This window comes from Anguilla rostrata, chromosome 8 (genome assembly GCF_018555375.3).
Source record: "Anguilla rostrata isolate EN2019 chromosome 8, ASM1855537v3, whole genome shotgun sequence".
Taxonomy (NCBI): domain Eukaryota; kingdom Metazoa; phylum Chordata; class Actinopteri; order Anguilliformes; family Anguillidae; genus Anguilla; species Anguilla rostrata.
The window spans coordinates 34,391,821-34,413,531 of NC_057940.1; the positions used below are offsets into that span (position 1 = coordinate 34,391,821).

A 21,711-nucleotide genomic window follows, 5' to 3' on the forward strand; every position below is an offset into this window, starting at 1 on the left:
GTCAGAGAACAATTAGCATTAGGCTATTAATTTACTTTTTTAATTAATCTACTTTTTTTTTTGGAAGGGGGGAAAGCCTCATATCATAGCTGAAGCCCTCTTATGTATCCTTGCAAGGATGACACTGCATTTCAGACGTCCAAATGAGTTCATTTTGCCCGGAGCATTCCCATTCCGAAGGCATTTAAGTCTTGGATCAAGTAGCTTCATGCCCTAATTCGAGTTAAATGTGCTGGTTACAGACAACCAGTATTTTCTGTCTGTGAAGTACAGTCTAGGAGAGACTTCAGAGTATATCTCCCAAGCACAGTAACTGCTTAATAAGATCTAGATCTAGATTTGACCTAATTTAATAATTGATGACCTTGTGGTAAGTCATGTCATGTGAAGTTAAGGAGAGGCAGCTTCATAACATTCGAATCAGGCCAAAGCAAACAGGACAGTGACTGAAGGACCAAATTCTCCACAAAGCGATGACTGAATATGGGGGGGGGGGGGGAGAACTATACTTCGGCTGGAAAAGGAGATACAGCTGAAAAATTATTATTTGGTCCAAAAAACCTGTCCTGTGAAAACTAACTGATTCAAAGACCATAGTGTCATTTTCAAAAGAAGCTTTGGAAACAGTTCTGATCCAGCAGAATTAAAGGGAATCTAAAACTTGTTTTTCCATCCCTCTGTGGAACTGAAACCAGGCTAACAAGAGCTGGAGCCAAAGCAAGGTGGCCTGGCACAGCACACAAGCAGAACTGCAGCACATGACATCACAAATGCTGATGTTCGCCAGACCCGCAACGCTGCCTGGACATCCGCCAGTCCGCCGCCTTAATAAAAAAATTAATTAAATAAAATAGGCTGTGCTCCATGTTGCGGCTACCTACCTGTGGCCGGTGTGCCTACTGGTGAGCATGCTCACAATCTTTCGAATGGACCAAGACTTACTTTTAGACTGTCCAAATTTAGGGGCTGGGGAACAATAAAAAAGTATATTATAAAATAAATCTCCATGTTTGTATAACCAAATTTACCCTCCCTTTATCATACAAGAACAAAATGTCAGTTGTACATATCCTGGATTTAGTGTCAACTTAAATTGATCTTATAAAATACAGTACAATGCACCAACAATTAACATTTGCACATGAATGATTGATTTTACATTTGCAGGGTCCGATCGAAAATAATTTGTTTTGTTCGGAGTGCCAAAGTTTTTTTTCCCCCAAATACGTGGCCTTTCAAGAACCTGGTCCAGCACAAGTCTTTCAATCCATTTATGAGATGGCAAACTCAGGAGCATTTAGTTGCTGCTCCCCTAAAAAGGTCTCGGAAGCAAAAAAGCTTTTCAGCATGAATGAGTTTTTCAGATCTCACCATTTGCCCCGCTGCATTCCAAAAGCGATGCTGATCAGAAAACCACATGCGCTGACCACGGCCCCTTAAGGACTCCCACACGAGCGCCCAACCGCTGACCTCTAGCACAGATAAACACAGACCTCCTCTAAGTGACTTCAGATGCGCCAAATCCCCAGGGATGGGTGAACTCTACCGACACCCAGAACTTAAATCACAAGGAACAATGCCCTGGACAGCTTAAATGCGCCAAGAGGCCATTCACTGATGGTGGAAGCTCAGCAAAGTGCAAAAAAAAAAAAAACAGACCAGAGGAGCCAGGCAGGCACTTCCAGTGAACATCTGCAGTGATGTCATTTCAGGAACCTGCCAGCCTGAAAGCAGGTTTATGTTCTTTTGACTGCGCAAGTAAGAAAAGCAGAGGGAGTCAAGCTAAACGCTTTATCTTCAGGCTTATTAAGGAGCTTTAAAATCTTATCATGCGTCAGTAAAATGTTTATCGCCAGGGAGATAGAGCCCAGCACCTGCGTAGGAACTCCTGCTTTTGTTTTTGCTCTGAGTTTCGCATCAGACTTTGAAACCTGTGCCTGTGGGGTCAATCCAAGACGAAACTTCAAGGGGTTGCATTTAGCATTAGCACATCGCACAGCTAAAGAGCGAGTCTATTCTGTGCCCCACATGGCACTGAAATCTTCAGCTTTCAGCTAAAAGCAATGACACCCTTTCAATTGAGCTACAGCCACCAGCAATACTGACGCTCCATTTGTGGAGAGTTTTAAAAAAAAAGTTTAAAAGCCGCTTGTGAGGTAAAAGCCTCTTTTATTCTTTATTAAAATCCATTTCATGTTCTTCTCATGGCCTTTCATTAGCATGTCTTTCCCCCTGGCTGTTCTGGCCCACAGAGTGTGAAAGTGTAGCTCTGCTGCTTGATAAGACTTGTCCTGGATGAGGCTCCAGAGATCTGATGTCTCGGGGAGGCGGGAACAGAGACAGACGGCCCGAGGCCGCTATTGGCAGCGTGCCGCACACGGAGGACCGCCCCCCTTTCTGTGCTTACGTCTGTTTGGCAATCTGTCCGTCCGTCCGTCCGTCCGTCCATCTGCCCAGCTCCCCTGCAGAGCCCGCCCCCGCCCTCTCCAGCCACACCAGGGTTTCCCCCAAACCGCATGACCGCGTAATCCACCGGCCACAACCATTTCACATAATCCCACTTTAATAAGTGCAAGGATTAAATTAAAGGGCTTCTGGGAATTTTCATAGTCCTCCCGTTCAGACCGTTTATTTTCTTTAACTGAGTTTATTGTCACTCATCAGATACGAGAGGGTATTTTTCATATTGTCTGAGCCAGAAGGTGAATAACCTTCAGTAACACTGCTGTCCAATCTCAGACAAATTATGAATAGCCTTTGGTAATATAGCAGTCATACCCCAGACAGAAGAAGTTAAGCTTTGCTAATACTGCCGTCATACGCCAGACGGAGCCTTTGGTAATGTCACGCTCGTTTCTGAAAAAAGAGGGTGGCCAACCTTCGGTAACCTTACTCTCATATCCAAAACAGAGGGTGGCTTAGCTTCGGTAACACCGTCATGTCTGAAATGCTTCTGTCACAGGGGTGCCATGGCGACAGCTGTCACACGACGGCTAACCAATCAGAGGCCAGCCCCTCTGGCCTAGGTACAGAATGTTCTCCTACAGGGCCAGATGCTGATGACTGGGAGTCTCTGGTAGGAACAGCACAGAGGACGACCTCTCAGAAGCGGCAGAAGCAGCACTGTATCCCTGTGGGGTCTCAGATTTCGCCCTTCGGCTGCGAAGGCACTTCCACGGAAGACCAAACTCCCATGACTCCCTGCAAAAAGCAATACGGCAAGCCGACTTTATACAGGATTCTCCCTAGCGTGTCAAGAAAACCGTGCCAAAGGGTTATCATTAAAAAAAAAACTAATTAACACCTGAATATATAAAAAGCTTCATGTGGGAGCTTCTGAAGCTTGAAGACACATGTTCTGACAAGTGTACCATACCGGGCACCTCTTACAGTGTGGGGAAACATTACCAAAAAAAAAAAAAATCAGAGGGTATCGGTGTCGCAAAATTAAAGAACCACAGTCTGAAGCAGGAGAGAGAGAACCGCACCACCGCCAGAGGAACAGACATGAATAATGCAGTCTCACTGCTCTAGTAAAAGGAAGGCTACAAAGGCAGACCTACACTGGTGGTCTATGGGGAACTCGTATACAATAATGAGAGAGATATGAGAAGGCCCCCGATGTAGACTGTGTGTGCGTGTGTGTGCGTGTGTGAGTGTGCGTGTTTGTGTGTGAGTGTGCATGTGTGTGAGTGGGTGTGTGAGTGTGCGCGCATGCAAATGTGTGCGTGTGAAAGTAAACCACAAGTAAAGGTGCAGCTGACTCAGTAAGACTGTGGGTTGCCATGACCACGACAGCAGAAGTGGGGTTATGCCCTGGAGTTGACGTGACACCTGGCACCCTGTTACACAATCCCTCGGAAAACTAAGGCGCGTTTGAAAAGGAGCCCAGTGCCACGCCCAGGTGGAGCGGAGCAGAAACAAAACAAAAACACAGCGTGAGGGGAAGCGGTGGCAAAGCCAGGACGCTGGCGTGTTTACACGGAGACCGGCGAACAGAAAGCCCGCGGTCAGCCTCGCCCCCGCCGCCGCCACCGCCGCCACGGGGCTGTCCTCGCCGAGGGCCCACGCCCTCAGCGCGCCCACTGAACGCAACGAAAGGCGCTATTTCAGGCGAACCTCGCAGCGGGAGCTACGCGCGCCGCCATTTTGGCTCCCCTCTGGGTCTGGTCACACCCAAAAGCAGCCTTAAAGGCAAACTGCCATCCCATTTTTCCGTTTTCATTCCGAAGACACGGAACGGGACCGAAACGCCACGCGTGACGGCCGGGTCCGGGCTCCTCCTCGGGCGTTTTCCCCTCTCACCCCCGCCCCAGGTTCTCGCTCGCTTTTTGCGGGTTTTTGTCCGCTCATGTTCTCAAACGCCGTGCTACCGCCGTTCAGAGAGCTCCATTGTTCGCCTGCGGCGGAGGCCGAGGAGGACGAGCCTCTGCCGCACGCCGAGGTCTGGAGGAAAACCACGCCCTTCCCGTAACGAGCGGAAGGAGAGCAGGCACACACGCACGCGGAGCGAGGAAGCGCCTGAGGAAGCGAACGACACGTTGTGGGGGATCTCGCACTTTAACCAGCCCTGAACAGCGTAGCGTAAATCCAGCACGTGGTGGTGGCCCGCCGTGGTATTGTTACAGACACTCGCCATAAAACACCATATGGGGAAGAAAGCCGGTCACAAAAACGTGCGCTTTAAATTGAGTTTTTTATTATTATTTCCGTTTCATTCCTCCAAGAAAAGACCCTGGGGCTTTGGGCGCATAAAACCCGAGCCCCCTGAGAGGAGCCCGCGTAGCCAATTAGGGCTGTGGACCACAGCAGTGCTGGGATTTCAGGGGGCTGGGAGGAGAGGGCTGGTTGAGCGGACTGCAGTGCAATGTAACGTTACACGCTGGGGGGAGCAGGTAGCTTTGCACCGCGCTCCGGTTAGCCTGTACCTCCACCTCCAGAAACAGGGAGGGAGAAGCGCGCGAGGGATCCGCGCGGCGCGGGCTCGTTAGCGGCTCTGGGAAAGCCTCTGGCGTGAACGTTAACGGCTAGCCATACCCGCCTTTCCTCAGCGCTGCTCTGCTCTGACAGATGTGTGTCTTTCTCAGCTGCCATTAGCCATTAGCTATTAATAGCAGCACAAACAGAGGCAGGATGTGTCCGGCAGATGATGGTCTGTGCTGCAGTGAGCTCACGCAGGGATCCCAGCTCCCAGGCTTCCTTCTGCAGTCTGCGGTACTGCACACACTCACACACGCACACACACGCTCACACTCACACACGCACACATACATACACGTACACAGATACAGCGATGTCGCAGCAGCTGGCTTATTATTGTCTCACAAACAAACCTGCGCACACCCATTCAAACATAAAACACATTCATAGACAAACAGACACAGACACACACGCTCACACACACACGCACAGACACACACACACACACACACAGACACACACACGCAACAAGCCGGGGGAAACATCCGGTGCAGAGGGAACTGAATTAATAAGGCAGGGCCAACGTCAGCGGATCATGCCATGGGCATCAGAGGCAGAAGAGCGATGAACGATAGAACATGATCCCCACAGGGCCGACGGGCCGACAGGCCGACAGCCAGCCCAGATCCGGCTTAGCCACGCTTCCGAAAACGAGGGGGGGGGTGGTGCCTGCTCTGCTCGTTAACGTTTCTTTGAACCGCCAATCAGAGGCGTGGGGATGTAACTGGCGGGTTTGCCGGCGTGGAGCCGGAACGAACGCGGGCGCTGGGCACGCTGGCACGCTCGTCGGCTCGGGACCGGGGAAGAGCCCTCGGGTTGCCAGCGTGTGCAGATACGCACCGGAGAAATTGCCATGCGGGTCACAGCTGCAGTCAATTACACTGGAGCGCAGGACACAGATGCAAGCTGCAGCCAACAGCTGAAATCTTACTCTGATCAGGGAAAAAACGAAGGTCACCAGCTTCAAAACCCATCAAATGAATTTCAGTTCCTCAACATCCTAGAGCAAGCGCAGTACTGAAGGGATTCCCAGCCAACGCAGAATGTTTTCACAATGTTAGCGGAACGTTCTGTTAATGTTATAACACTGCCGCTACATGCAGCAGCATTGTGAGAGGGTCTAGCGTTAGTGGGGTTTAGCACCACCAGCCTGCTCTATGCGCCCCAGCCTTCCGCAGCATTAGGCATGGAGAAGCAGGGAGGGCGTGCGCGAGCGGAAAACAACGAGGAAGAGGAAGGGAAGGGGCTTCCAGGAGCCCTGCGGAGAACAGAGCCCAAACTGGGCGGGGTTACGGGAAATTCTGAAGCCACGCCCTCCTGCCTGTGCTCTCCCAAGCGCTTAGCCGCAGGTCAAGTCCACCGTTTCTGAGCAAGCTTCTCAAAATGCCCACCTGTCCGCCCGCCCGAGCGGCCGATTCGCGAGCAGCGGCCAGCGGTGAGGCAGGCAGCGCCGAGCGCAGACCGAGCTTTGGGGACAGAACGTGGTCGTTGGGGAAGGAAGATAAACTGACGGCCTGATGGGATTTATCCATCTGTGCTCCAAAGACAATAAAATACACTGGGCAAACCCCCCCACCATTTCCAATCTAGAGACCCAGCCGTTACGTGGTTCCATAAAGTATCTGACCACCAGTAAAGCCGTCTTACCCTGCCGAAGGCCAGATGGTGACTCAGCCCTGCAGCATTATGAGTTACGGCCCCAGATGCCACGGAGCATAAAACCAAATAAAGATGCCATACAGGAGCTCTCCTGATGGCTCGCTTACCGGCCCCGCCCTCCTCCCGCCACCTTACACGCTCGACTCCGCCCCCCGCCTCTGCTGCCGGGAGACGGGTTTCCGGACACGCCCCGCTCGCCCCCCACCCCACCCCTTCCTTCCTTCCCTCCCCCGCGTCCGGGACACCTGCTCACCTCGTGCGCCGGTCGCCAGGTCCGCTACTTTCTGAAAGGCGTCCAGGAAGGCGGCGGCAGCTACCATGGTGGCTCTGGAAGAGAGAGGGGGAAACACAGCTGCTCACGAGCGTGCGCGCTTCAGGGAAATCACACGCCGGCTGCACGTGCATCTGCGGCAGCTGGACCGCGTTCAACACCTTATCTCTCGCTCATCAGCCACTGAGGGAAATGAGGGGAGGCAGGGAGCCAATGCTTTTTATAAGCCATTATTTAAAGCCGGACTTTGGTGCAGGGTTACTTCTCTGTGTCTGACTACTGCCCCTTTGCTATGACATTTGTAGATTAAATTAATAAGCCAACTGCCAGTAATGCTTTAATGGATAATTATATTTATGTCACACTGAACCAAAAGGAAAATACTTTTTAAATGTTAAGGGATAGGTTGAGATTATAAGGGATAGGGGAATGAGATTAATGAGTTAGGTTCCTTGGTGGAAGTATAATTCAGGAGTAAGGGTACTGGACTTCTAAACTAAATAACCTCTTTGGAAAACATTCTCCATTTACATTTTAAAAAAAAACATTATGACTTCACTGGAAAAGGAGACCTAAATCATGGAGCAGTATTTTCAGAACCTTGGTAGTTTCAAAGAAGTTAAGTGGATCTTTGCAATGTTTAAACATCATTAATGTGGAAACCATTTAGATTTTCTTTGAAATGTTTCAACAGGGATCTCCAAACACAAAATAAGTTATTGAAGGCAATGACTTAAGCCAGAGTGTGAAACTTGAGGAAAGAAGGACAACTATGGTGGCATAGCCTATAGATTGCAGAATTTTATAGAAATACAATTTCTGTTGAAGGGAAACTGAAAATAAATGTGGCAGGGGCCCCCAAGTAGTCCATGCATCCCAGCAGTCCAGAAAAGGAAGCGCACATTGTACTCAAGTCTCCACAAGAGCAGATTCTGCTCACTGGGCTTCTTTCCTGTAGCTACAGGAGCTGAACTCTGTACACAGGATTTCCTTGTGACTACTGACTGTGTGTGTGTGCGTGTGTGTGTGTGTGTGCGCGTGAGAGAGAGACTGTGTGTGTGTGTGTGTCTCATAAAGCCTGGACTCTGCCCTGCTGACCTGACTGACGACTGCCAAGGGCAGTGAGGAAGGATATGGGTGGGAGGTGACAGGGGTCATCCTCCATTCACTGCTCACTCAGTACTGCTCACACAGCACTACACACTGACACATTCAAACCCCAACATTTCAATACATTTCACATGTGGGACAAACTTGAATCATGTCAGGAAAATAATGGTAAATAAAAAATAAGCATGTCATTAAGAAAAATCATTCTGACTGGAGCTCTTATAGTTAACAGACAAAAGCTACAAGAATTATAAGACTTACATTACTACAATTACAAATGGTAATTCTTCAAAGAATTTTAGAAATGTTAAACTGTGTTGCTTTTACCAAAAATCAGTGCAATAATGTGTGAAATAACTCATTAATGTTGACTCTTGTGACTGCTACATATACATAATCAGACTAAAGTAATACTTGGCCACAGGGAGGTAATCCACTCCGAAAATAACATGTGACCTTCCACTACTCTGCACTACAAACTGCAGAGAAAGACCTCAATCCAGATATTGTTTCTGTAAATCAAACGTATCTCTGGCCGTTGCGCGGGACAGATTGATTGATCAATTGAGTGAATTATTAACCCACAAAAGCCAAAAACACACCCACTGACACTCTTTTATAGCCACAACGAGGACAAAATGAGTCTCAGTTAATCTCTCCTGATAAAGGTTAGTTGCCTTTTCCCCCCCAATGAGCTCACATAACCTTCTGCGCTGGATAGTCACACCATTCGAAACGCGAAACTTCATTTTCAAGGAACGCTGTGAGGGGGGGGGAGTTGGGCAGAATCTAGCGGTCAGGCCAGTCGGTGGTGTCTTGGACATCCACAGAAATGCCTTTCGGCCAGCAGCTAACGGTTGACCCCAGCTAAGGGATGACCCCAGCAGGTGGTCCGCATTCCATCCAGCAGGTGTTCCACATTCCGTCAGAGGCTTCGGTTCAGCTAGACTGGAGTTCAACTGAAACCCATACACCTGTGGAAGTTAACAGAGTTCCCTCCACTGTGACCTCCACTGCCTAAGGGTGGGAACAGGAGTTTTGCTGGCCACAGCACAATAAAAAAAAGATCTGGAAATTGCCGTGTTGCCTTCCAAAAAAAAAATAAAAAATGAGGTGAGGAATGTGTGCAACCAATAGGATTTGTTCTGAAAACAGCTCGCGGCTTCTGACGTGGATGCAAGTGCATGCAAGGAAATGATTGACAGGTCTGCAAAACGGGAAATAAACTGCTCTGGTGTGACCTCTATCAAAAGAGCAGTCATACAGCTTACAGCTGTCATTGCTTTGCTCAGTGTGTGAGCAGAGATAGACAGAGATAAAGAGCGAGAGAATGAAAAGAGAGAGAAAGAGAGAGAACAGTAACATGGGAGCCCAGTTTACCTGAGCTGGGACTGCAGCTTCCCAGCCTTGCTGATAAAATCCTCCCAGACTGGGTAGCTGCTCTGTGGGGACAAAGGAAACACCGTTTCAGGAAATGCATCATCCCTTTAATAAACACACATCATCCATCCCTTTAATAAACACACATCAACTGCATGGCGCATCACACCAGGAAAATAACGCAAGTCACTATCAGAGGGGTCAACACACTAAATCCATACATCTGAAACCACAATCTTTTTCTGTAACCATATTACAGGCCTGTCCTACATGCATTCAATATACGAGTCTGTGTGACTTCTGACACACTGGCCTAGCACAGTGAATGTGGGGCACAATTTTAACAAATAGCCTAAATGAGCAAAGCTGGAAGATAAGAGGTGTAAAGATTCTGTAGACTGAAAGGTCTGAGGATCTGTGAATGGGGCAGGGTTTAGAACCAGAATCCAATGCATGACAAGAGTTGGCAGGCCCAAGACCCCAGGGTTCAACAGGAGAGACATGACTATAACATTAGTCAAACAAAACAGAACACCGGAAAGACTGATACTATAACTGATAATGGCAGTACCCTTGCACAATAGGTAAATGAGTGTAAAAAAAAAAACATCCATTGGTTCAAGCAGCATGAAAACAGGCAAAAGGGAAGGGTGAAACCACTACAGCGAAGACTCAAGTTTAAGAACCCAATAACAAGGTCAGTTTTCAACAGTAACTGATTAAATCAGATACTGCCCCCCACAGTTTAAATGTGTATTCTTGGACCTCCCTTGTTGTTCAGGTAATAAGTCAAACAAATGTTACCAAGACAACACATGATACCAAGTCAATTGTTACCTTGGCAACACATGAAACCATGTGGCTCCAAAGAAATTAAGATGCCATTTTTTTATTTTTCTAAGCAGCACCCTCATTACATTCCGTCTTTGAATAACAGAGTTGACATTTCAAGATAAAACAAATGGAAGCCCTCAGGAGGAAGCAGAGAGACAGGAAGCCTAATTTGATGGATAGCATGAATCATCCTCAGTTGTAAAAAAAAAATTGCTTGCTTTACTTGGAAGCACGGTTTATCGTGGACTGTGATATAACTCACTGTGTGATTAAATAACAGCTACTGTAATATAGCACAGATTTTTTTTTTTACCATAAGACACCACAGTTGTCTCTTCCACTGCTTCCCAAAAAATGTTTTCCATACAAGAGGATTACATCTTACCGCACATTTTTACTGATATTCATTCAGATTAATCATCTAAAGTGCACAAGATTATTTCGTATTAATTTTTAGAGCCATAAACGTTAAAATCTTCAGTATATCTAAATGCTGAATTGAAATCACAACTGTACCCCCAGACATTTTCATTTTAGACCTCTGTTATCACTTTTAACCGCAATACTAATGATAAAGATCTGTGCTCAAGTCTACACTTGAGAATCGTGTGCATTTCAACTCTGACCATGCTTGAGTATGAAACCGAATTTTCAGTTTTCTGTTCCATACGTCAATGTACCTCTCTTAGCAGTCTTCTGGGATTTGTCGTTTTAACGCTAGACCCTGTTTAATTTCGCTGCGGAAAAGATCCTCTATCGTGTCAGTGAAGATGGTCACATGCAACCAAGTGCCACATCTCCCTTGGAGGTCACCCTGCTATTTTCAACATTCGGGCATTTGCAACAGGTGACACGATCGATGCCTCGTGAAATGGGGTCCAGTTCCACGTAAGCCAGTGATCGCATCCGTGTTCGTTCCCTTGCCCTCAATATATTCTCAAGTCCAATGCATAAACAATTCCACGACCGAAAAGAAAAATGTAAAAGCCAAATAAATAAATTCAGTAATTTCGGAAAGCACCATCTTAAGTTGTGGTTAAATTAAACAATTGCCGTTCCAATGCAACATTCTACGTAGCAATATAACGACTTGATGTCGTACATGAAGCCAACTAAACTTTTTTAGCCTTCTGAGCATTACTGTCGCCAATTCCTCACTTTATCCAGCAACGTAGAAATTGGTGAACCGACAGTATGGTTGTGTGGTATCGAGCTGGTCAGAACGCAATGAAAAACAAACTCACCGTGCATACCCTAGATGCCAATTGCTAGCGAACAATATATCACTGAGCTTTATTGAACAATGATTTCGAGCAGGCTCTCAGTCTGAATTGTGTCAGGGGAAATATGCACAAACGAGAGAGCCAAATTAAGCAATTCGTTGGCGTTGGATTACTTAAAATTTAACAGATTTTCATACCGCGCTGGTTAACATTTGCTTGGTATCGATACGTATGCTAGAATTTCAAGCCAGTAGAAACGTATTTTGTCCTACTACAGTGACTGCCACTTAGCTAATTGATTCATTTTAATCTAGCCAGGGAACCAACTAACGTTAGCCAGCCACCTATCCAGTCATAATAGATGTCGATATTGTTTTCCATTCAATAAAAACAGGCTAACCAGCCCATTGGCCAGTTTACCGGATAGCCATATTTAGTGCTACACATCATTAACAAATAAAAGGGCCTTGCATTAGATTGGGGAAAAACGATTACGAAGCATTTTAATAACATTGTCATTACCTTCATGTCGCCGATTATGGTCTGAAAAAGTCCTCCAAGCGCACTGCATTCTTTTTCAATAACCGCCTCCATTTTCCAACACAACCTTGCTAGCCAGCTAGCTAGCTAGATTGACGGACTGGGCAGCTAGCTAGCCGGCTATCTAACCAGCTACCTTGAGTGAAACCTGAATAAGACCGTTCCGCGTTATATTTTTGTCTGGAAAGATGCCCGATCAGACTAAAAAATAAAACTGTTTCTCCAAATAATTTCGGCGAGAAATGCGCCTAGCTATCTTGCAAACTGACTATCTATTCACACAGCTGTAGCGATATCAAGCTAGACTACAATCTGTGTGGCTGAGTGCTGCTATCCCAAACAAGGCAGAGGGAGAAGCCAGCAGTGGGCGATGTCGATGAGATTTAAAACCCACGTTATTTTCCACGTTGGAATAAGTTCCATGTTTCTCCTGTACATGCCATATCAAAAAAGTCGTAGCCAGCTACCCAGCCACAATGGGAAAGGTGAAAATTGCCGGTATTCCACGCAAAAAATGTGAGTTACGCAGGAAACAAGACCACTGAGACAGAAATTCCTGCTGAGTTCTCCCTCAGCTGCTCAGACATTTCAGTGCACCTCACTGCAGCTGACGAGAGCACGGGGCGCGCGAACCTGGCGTCCCTACGCAAGAAATGCGCGCCCTCGTTTCCTTCACTGATAAAGCCTTGCAATGTGTTAGGCTTAGGCTACCTGAATGGCCCTTCAATACCTAATATTTTTAAGGCACATAAATGTTAGATGCACAGTACAATTGACAACAGATTGTTCTAGATTAAAAAAAGAATACTAGGATATGTCTAATCGATGTTTTTTTCTTCTTTTTCTCCAGCCCAAATATAACGAGATTAATAACTTCAGGGACACGTACAGTATGCCGTGGCCTTACTAGGAAGCCATAAATGTTGTTGTTAAATCCTGCTGTGGGATCAAACCTGTTAATGACCAGTGATTGTAGTAGTTTTTTTTTACCGGATTCACTTGTGCCCTCTTATCTCATGGAAAGGTCTTGACTTTGACGGATTTAAGATGTTTTATTTTTCACCTTGTTGACCCAAAGTTTGATTCAAATTTGTTTCGCTTATTTGACCTATTGTGAAAGTTACTGTCTGTAGTGGAGCGAAAGGCCTACATAAGAATCACTAGCGTATAATTTAAAGTAGTGATGCTGAATTGTGACCACGTTATCGCTAAGATATTGCAATACTACTGTCGATGATTTTTAGAGAACCTTATCGTTACCCTTATGTGTAGATGTAGAACTCATTCGCATTCAATCAAAGCAGGCCATCTAGTGGCTATACCAAGTAACCTGAGCAAAACCGGTCTGTCATAAAAATAGGCCTATGCCATTCGGCTGTAAATACACACAACAGCATGCTGGTGTAGGCTGCGCTTATTTGTAACTGTCTGTAAATACTACGGGGCTGTCAGTGAAGGTCATCAAAGGAATATTATGCTTCGGAGAAAAGCGCCAATTTGTTTCCTACTGCAGTTTTAGGATGGGTGTAGATTTACATCAGCCAGGGTTCGTTGTGGTAGCCATAAACATATGGCATATGGTCTATGGTCCCGCGCGTCTGACTTTTACCCCACCCACACGAAAACATCTATGCGCGGGACAGCCAGGCTGAATATGTCCTATTATGGAGCTGTCACAACAAATTTCATGGCCCCACAGACGTGTTTTGATTTTGAACGAATTAAACTGAGCATAACTGGCTAGAAAGTAATTAATGTATTATTAAGAAGAAGAAGAAGGTCATTTGCAAGAAATACTTGGTAGGTAGCTAACAAGCAAAGCTAGCCTACAATCAAGGTTATTTGATGCTTACAAACCTACTCAAGTTAGCTAGCAATGCATTTATTACTTTCTAGCTAGGTTGCCAGGTTAAAATTAACTGTGGCAATTCCCTATGAGTCATAAGTTATGACAATGAATTATTTTCCACCACGTAAGTAATTAAGTTCATGTAAACCTAACGTTGATACACACTCCTCTCTTGAGCGTCTAGCAGCGATTATAGCCTAACTATCCATAAAACTTTTTTTGTCCTCCGCGTAGATCATAAACCCTTGAATATAAAAATGATTAATTGAAATCGGTCGAGGAATGTAAACGTTATAGTGCTTTTTATCCAAAAAAACCGCAGCTCCCCCGTTTACTTGCACTTGTTTACAGGCCAGTCTTGCCTGGACCAATATGGCGGCGACATTGACGTACGATCCAAAGGCCAATGTGGCGTCTATGGTGGTAGCCTAGCTACTGATAACACATTTGTTATCAGTGAGGAATGCGCAAGAATTCAACGGGGCTGGTCGTATTGAAAATAGCCAATGCACCGTCTAAGCTGCAGCGCTTTACACAGTGGTTGGCCTGGTGGCATAGTTGTGACGCGATAGCACAATAGCCTACACGTTCTGAAAAGGGGAAACAAGCAATACATAAATATTGCAAACAATTCTGCATCGGGGGATTTATATCAATTCATATCTGAAAGGAATATATAACCCAGAGAGACACGCATGTGAAAACACCGTAAGCAGCACAGACGCTTCTGTCTAATGCAGGGGGGCCCGTAGGGACGTGTATTCTCAGCGTAATTGTTTGTTGTTGTGCTTATTTGTGTGCCACCACCCCTCTCTCTTAAGACTGCAGGCCTGCCTAAGGCTATCTGGATTGCACCCCGCTTGTCTGTGCTTGTTGTTCCTCCCTTAGCCTCGGATACCGCTACAGCAGTGTATTTATTAGCAGAGGAGGATCCTTCCCTGGCATCGCTAGTCATTACCGCTTCTAGCGGTATGGGAGTGTGTGTGTGCGGGGGGCAACATGGTATTAATCTAATTACTGAAACACGGGCCTTTGTCAGTGCTTAAGCATGTAGAATGTTCACAATGGAAATTAAAAAGGATCATCGCAATGCAAAACACTATAGAGAGCCGCAAGGTTCGTTCTTTCACCACCTCTCAATGGGGTAAAAGTGTCAGCATACTTCTTTTCTCACGGAGTAGGCCTAATGTTAGACACAATAGAGGAACTTATTAATTTTGAATGTTATAGATATTTATGCCACTGGCATTTCATAATTTGGAATATATTTGGGACAGACTATAAATATAATCATTCAGTTATACTGCCCTCCAGAAGGGTGAAATGACCTGCTTAAATGCTGCCTCTGAGAAAAACATGACTTCCCAGTAAGCTTATTTTAATTTTTTCTTATTTTTTTTGGTCCAAATTCACAAATAATAATTGAAATACAATGAGCTCATAACTTGGTATTATTGGACATTCAGAATCATCATACTGAATTAATAGGGCAGATTAGTGTAATATGTGTAATGTACAACATTCATGAAATCCTGACATATTTAACATTTGATACATCTAATATTAGTACATTTAATTTAATGGTGCTTTCTGGAACACTTCTGAGTATAGTGAATTATATATATATATATATATATAATTCACTATACTCAGAAGTGTTCCAGAAAGCACCATTAAATTAAATATTGTGGTGTGGGGATGGCTGGTTTAAGCAGCCACACCTGCCCTGGGTCAAGCTAATTAGACCTGGCCAATTGGATAATTGGGGAAGAATTAGATAATTGGCCAGGCTAATTGGACCCAGGAACAGGAGTGGCTGCACCTGTGCGTAGTGAGGTAATCACTGCGCACAGGTTAAATCTGCCATCCCCACCCACACCAGGAGCTTCTCTGTCATGACAGTGTTTGAGATCTGCTCACTTGGCTGTAACATCTTGCCAAACCCTCGTGGAATAAATGTGGACTGTTTTAACATCTTCTCCCTGTGTCTCTGTGCTGGAGGGCCCCAAAGAAAGCCACTTCGGTGGCCTGTGGCAGGCGTGTTTGCCACAGTGGCGCCCAACGTGGGGCTCCTCCGGCAGAGCAAAGAGGCACAGGAGGGCCAGCCAGGAAGCACACTGGAGGAGGGGCGGCTGAGGTGTTCCCGACAGGGCTTCGGGTGGATCCTCCGGGCCAAAAATGGGGGGCTGAAGATGACCAGGGAGGGGAAGGAGGCAATCCTCAGCTGGGATGCTGAGGAGCTGCACCTGGCCGGGAAGGCAGGTCAGCGACGGGCGGTGCACGAGAGGTGGTCGCGCCGTGAGCTGGACTTGGCCGGGAAGGCGGGTCAGCCACGGGCGGCGCACGAGCGGTGGCCGCGCCGTTTTGCTTCCTTTCTCGTCCATTTTGGTTGTTTTTAGTTCTTTGTTTTGGCCTGGTTGGTTTGCCCGGAGCCCATGAGGGGATAAGCCTGCAGCCGCCTGCCAGCAGAGCCGACTGGCGGCCACCACAGCCACGAGGGTTCCTGGTCCCCAGCACCACACGGCCAGTCCACCAGCCCACCAGCCCAGCCACCCCACCACAGCCCCTGGAACAGCCCAAGCCGGTGACGCCCCCACCAGCCAGCAGAGCAGCCCAGGACTTCCCGTGCTCCAGGAGGGAGGAGGAAGAAGGGCTGCCTTGTCATCCGAAGGAGGGTCGCCGCATGTACTGGACTGTTCCGGGGCCCCCCCCACCCTGACTTTTTTTTTAGCGTGTTTGGAGTGTTTTTGTTTTTGTTTGTGGTCTTTTGCTTTGGGAGTGTGGGGGTGGGGGTGGGGGGGGGGGGGGGTGTGTAGGCTTCGGCCCGTGATTCTCCCTGGCCTCAGTTTGGCGTTGGGGGTATGTGGTGTGGGGATGGCTGGTTTAAGCAGCCACACCTGCCCTGGGTCAAGCTAATTAGACCTGGCCAATTGGATAATTGGGGAAGAATTAGATAATTGGCCAGGCTAATTGGACCCAGGAACAGGAGTGGCTGCACCTGTGCGTAGTGAGGTAATCACTGCGCACAGGTTAAATCTGCCATCCCCACCCACACCAGGAGCTTCTCTGTCATGACAGTGTTTGAGATCTGCTCACTTGGCTGTAACATCTTGCCAAACCCTCGTGGAATAAATGTGGACTGTTTTAACATCTTCTCCCTGTGTCTCTGTGCTGGAGGGCCCCAAAGAAAGCCACTTCGGTGGCCTGTGGCAGGCGTGTTTGCCACAAATATATATATATATTTTATTTTTATTTTTTATATAAAGAATATGTACATATATATACACGTCCATTAAATGAATTCGCAGTAATTATCTCTTTTTTTGAACTGCCAAAGGAAAGTCTACAACACATGCTTTAGCACTACAACCAACCACCAGAGGTCTCCCAAAGATTGCATTGCAAAGAACGTACTGCTATTCAAACACTGACCATACCATTTATTCATAACTAAGAAATCAAACATTAATTCTGGGTATTCGCTAAGAAAAAGTAAAACACATGAATGAAGAAAAAATTATGGATAATAAAACATTTCTTAAGGATCAGAAATCAAACACACACAGCAAATGCAGGAGAGAGCTGTCTGTTCCAATTTAATTTATAATTATTGGGCTTCTTACAAAGACATGCCAATAGAATGAGATTAAATATACATAATTTCCCTGCAATATTTCAGTACACATTCACCAAAATACACTGCAAATCTTTTTCATTTTCAGAAATTGTCAGAAAAATGTATTGCTCAAACATCTTTTTCATCTGTGTATTTGTAATAGCGTACTATATGGGATGGATTTGACATGCAAGCTTGGATACAATCTGATGTTTTTAAATGTATATTCGGCGATTGTGGATAAACAGTGGCCAGTGGTAAAACATGCTGTAATTATGGCTGAAAACGCATTGCCAAGATCACAACGAGAGATGGAAATTGGCTATTCGGATGTTGAGGGCAGGAATGCTAACATTCTGGGGTCTTCAGGCATTGGTGTTTACTGGTTGATAATATAAAGACAGCAGGTATGGACAATGTATTATTTCTACATTTGTCATTTGTGTGCAAAACAGTATTTTGTATTTTCTGTTGTATCTTTTTGTGAAATTGCTGCTGATTGTGTTATATAAAATATGAGAATTATCACAGCAGAGGATTCATTTACGTCAGGGCTGCTCAACCCTGTTCCTGGAGATCTACTGTCCTGTGGGTTTTCACTTCAACCCAAACACACCTCATTCAACAGCTAGAGATCTCATTGAGCTGCCAATAGTAGAGTCAGACGTGCCAAATTAGGGTTGAAATGAAAACTTTCAGGGTGGAAGATCTACAGGAACAGGGTTGGACAGCCATGTTCTAAGTCATCTTATTCCATTTCTATAATGTGCCATGTACCAATTTCAGAACATGTATGAGGAAATTCCCATGTAATCACCACACAAATGTTTAATGTTGAACTAGGAATTACAAGTGTGGCTGCACAACTATTCCAAAAAGCACATTTGAGAAGGGGGGCAGGAAATGGGTCCCCCATTCAACCAATTAGATTTTCTTGCTATATTTATGTGAGGAGATGGCCACATTGCCAATGCTCCTATATCTCCTCCGAGGTGCTGAACGATAAATTGATTCTCAGAAATGCTTGCCTTCCGTAACAATATCAGTTTTGTGTTCAATTGTGTTGTAAGAACACAGTGTCATTGATTTAATTCACCACTGGTGTTTAAAGGCAAAAGGCTGATGTGGCAGGTATGGTTCATCATTATAGATACATATTTATCTGTTTGCCAATGTTTTTGTTGAGCTAAAAAATATTGATGTCCAGAAATCCTCCATTTTGCATTTTGGGAAAATGAAAAAAAAAGAACAAGCCATTTAATGGATGTATCAGACGTATGGCAAATAACAGGGACCCAACAATTATCTTTAATCTTCAATAGATATTTAAAACAGGAACGGTACAGCTACAGATGCTTCCTATCCCTGGAAAACATTCACATTCATGCAATCTTATTCTGCACATATGTTATTTTGCTCTGACTTAGAACCTTAATATCCTGACGGCATGCACCCATGTGACCTGACTCAAGATGGTCCCAGATGATAGCTTGCCACAGAGCAGCGGAGGAGGTGGGGGGATATTACTGCCAATCAACCGGCGGCCAGTCATTAATTTAGCCATCAGACTTGGCTGGCTCGGACCAGAGGGCCTCAGCTGCGGAGGGCCAGGAACCGCAAACCCCACAGTCCCCACCAGAGCCCCTCTCGCCCCGAGCGCTCAGATCTAATCACTGGCTGTCCCTATCTCCAGGCTCCCTGACAGCTCTCTTTGTGCTGGCGCCTCACTCCTGGGAGGTGATGGGCTTAAAGTGGAGGGGCACCAGGCCAAGACGCCCCAAAAAGACACAAAATCACAGAGCAAGCCTAATGACAGGGCGCTGCAGTGTCATTACCCATGAGGCACAGCTTGATGAAATTACAGCAATCAGACCCATGTGCGGAGACCCCACCTGTAAAGGAGGAAAGAAATAGAGTGGATGCACCAGATTCTTCTGTGCTTTTCCACGTTTATGTCTGTATTGTGGACAGGGATGACGCATTTGCAGCTTATCATTTTTGATATATTGAGTGAAGTGTCCCTAAAAGATTGATGTGAGAATAAGGATGTGGACAGCTATCAGAGTCCAACAATTCAATCCAACAAGTCCATCCCTTTCACCCAACATTACTGTGGCACTGAAGTAATGGCCAAACAGTAGCAGTGCCAATGCTTTGTGAAAGCATAATTCATGTGAATGGATCCACAGGATGAATCTCATATCCACAAGCTGAAGAGCGAAGACTCCTCTTTGCAAAGAATGACCATGTTTCATGAAGAACTGCAAGCAACCAGGTTTTCTAACCGTGTTCCCTCCCAACATCATGCATTTGTCCCTGTGCATTGAGATTTGTGTGTTGTGGTTGTAGTGATTAGGGATAGAAATCTATTGCAATTTCTATTTTTCAGTTGAATTTATAATTCATTTCTATGTTATGAATGAAGATATCATGCAAGTTCTCTATTGTGTGACCAAGAGTCCATATAAATCTAAATTGAATTTAAATTTGATAGATAACCTTTTGAAATGAAAATCCTGAACTAAATCCTAAAATTAGTGCTACCAACACTCAATGAAGGACAACCCAGCAAATTGCCATTCTGTAATGGTTAAAGCACCACCATTGGTCATTCTTGTCAGGCTAATATTAAGGCCAAGATAAGGTTAGTTCAGGACAGCTATGCTGCAGAGCAATAGTACTGGCTGTTGAAAAGCTACAGTCTCTCCAGACTGTTTGGTAAACCACAAACTCTTAGCAGAAATTATTCTGCATGTAGAGATGTTCTAATGAATATAAATCAAGGAACTGATGTATCCTGAGGCTGGTACACTGCAGGGAATAACAGAATAAGTAAGCTCAGTGAAAATCTAATTTATGATAATTATGCAAAACATTATTAATATTAAATCATTTTTCAAAAAAAAAAAGATGCTTGACATGCTTGATGCAACACAGATTACAATAGTGGGAGGATTTAGCTTTGTCATGGAAATTTTAGGTGGTGGAATTTATGGATGACACCAGACAGAAAACAAAGCGCAAAACAAGACTCTGACAAACATTTGTAGTCATCGCTCTTTATTGAACAACAAACTTCGCTCACTGAGCCTCACTGATGCTTATTTTGCACTGCCAACAGTAACCATTGGCCCATCTCACTCTAGTCAATAGACTGAGCATATGACCAATATTACAGTTACAGTCAATATTGCAGTCTTGATTTCAGAACTCAATACCTGTTACAACAGCAAAACCTTTTTGGTGTGTGGTTGATGAAACATCCTTTAGAAGGAGAGAGTCAGAGAGAGAGAAGGTAAAACAATGATTTTTACTGTGTCACATTTCAATTGCCATTTTATGTAATATTCCCATATGTAAGCTGCTATTAAAATAGGGATGCTCACCAAACTGTAATATCACAAAAAGCCAACAGAATGCGAACCAAAAACCCAAGAAAGACTATACATTTCAGTACGGCTTCTACTGATAACTCAGGCTGCATCATCCAGTCTGCTGATTAGCCTGTGTTTGTTTCTGCATCTCTTTCTGGGTCAATTTCGCACCTCTCCTTTAGGCTTTGTGGTTTCTAGGAATTAAAGTTCTAGGATCTCTCAAATAGCCCCATCATTTCTAGATGAATGCTTCCAGTTGTATTCCAACATTTTTAATATGGTCTGGGTTGTGTATTACGGACAGCACGTGACCAGGCACTGCACATTTTCAATGCTCAATACAGTTTAGCAGGATTGGTATGCTAACGTGCCAGCAATATCGTAGGATGAAAGATACTGAGCGCAAACTGGTTTTTCGTTGTGTAGCATCATGATGAACTTTGAGGACAAGGTTAGCATCGGTATGATTTGTATGTTAAGACCTGTTACTCAATGGAGAACTCTAATTCTTAATAACAAAATGACATTTAATAGGATGTGAGCGTTTAATTAGTGTTATATTAAAACATAAATTCAGAGCTACCACCTAAATATCATAACACTGGAACTTCCACTGCTCTGAGAGTGATGGTTATCAGGCCCTGATTCATGTAGGGTTATGTAGTGTTTAAAGATCAGATAAACACGTTTGCAATGTACAAAAATGCCAAGTGACTCACACAAAGCAAGCACTATCTATAAATCTATAAATAAAATTCAAGGTTTAAAATCTAGGCCTGCCTTAAAAGTATTTATATTAAAATTATGAAACAATAAACAAGAAACAATATTGGCTATCTTACCTCACACAAATTAAACAAGCTGTAGTCCAAAGC

The 21,711-nt window shown here is 45.2% G+C and overlaps 1 protein-coding gene across 7 annotated transcripts in view; it reads right to left on the reverse strand.

Annotated features, from left to right (window-relative positions):
• Window positions 1-12,650, reverse strand: part of LOC135261488 (protein MTSS 1-like) — a 49,395-nt gene extending 36,745 nt beyond the window's left edge. For 3 of the 7 annotated variants that reach the window (XM_064347822.1, XM_064347825.1, XM_064347819.1), the window contains exons 1-3: window positions 11,980-12,649; window positions 9,401-9,462; window positions 6,893-6,966 (exon numbers count right to left, since the gene is read on the reverse strand). In XM_064347822.1, the coding sequence (XP_064203892.1) occupies window positions 6,893-6,966; window positions 9,401-9,462; window positions 11,980-12,051 (208 nt within the window). In that variant the 5' untranslated portion in view covers window positions 12,052-12,649. Of the gene's footprint in view, window positions 1-6,892; window positions 6,967-9,400; window positions 9,463-11,979 lie in introns of all 7 variants that reach the window. The other 4 variants (XM_064347826.1, XM_064347820.1, XM_064347823.1 and 1 more) reach the window with 2 other exon arrangements.
• Window positions 12,651-21,711: the final 9,061 nt, after the last annotated feature.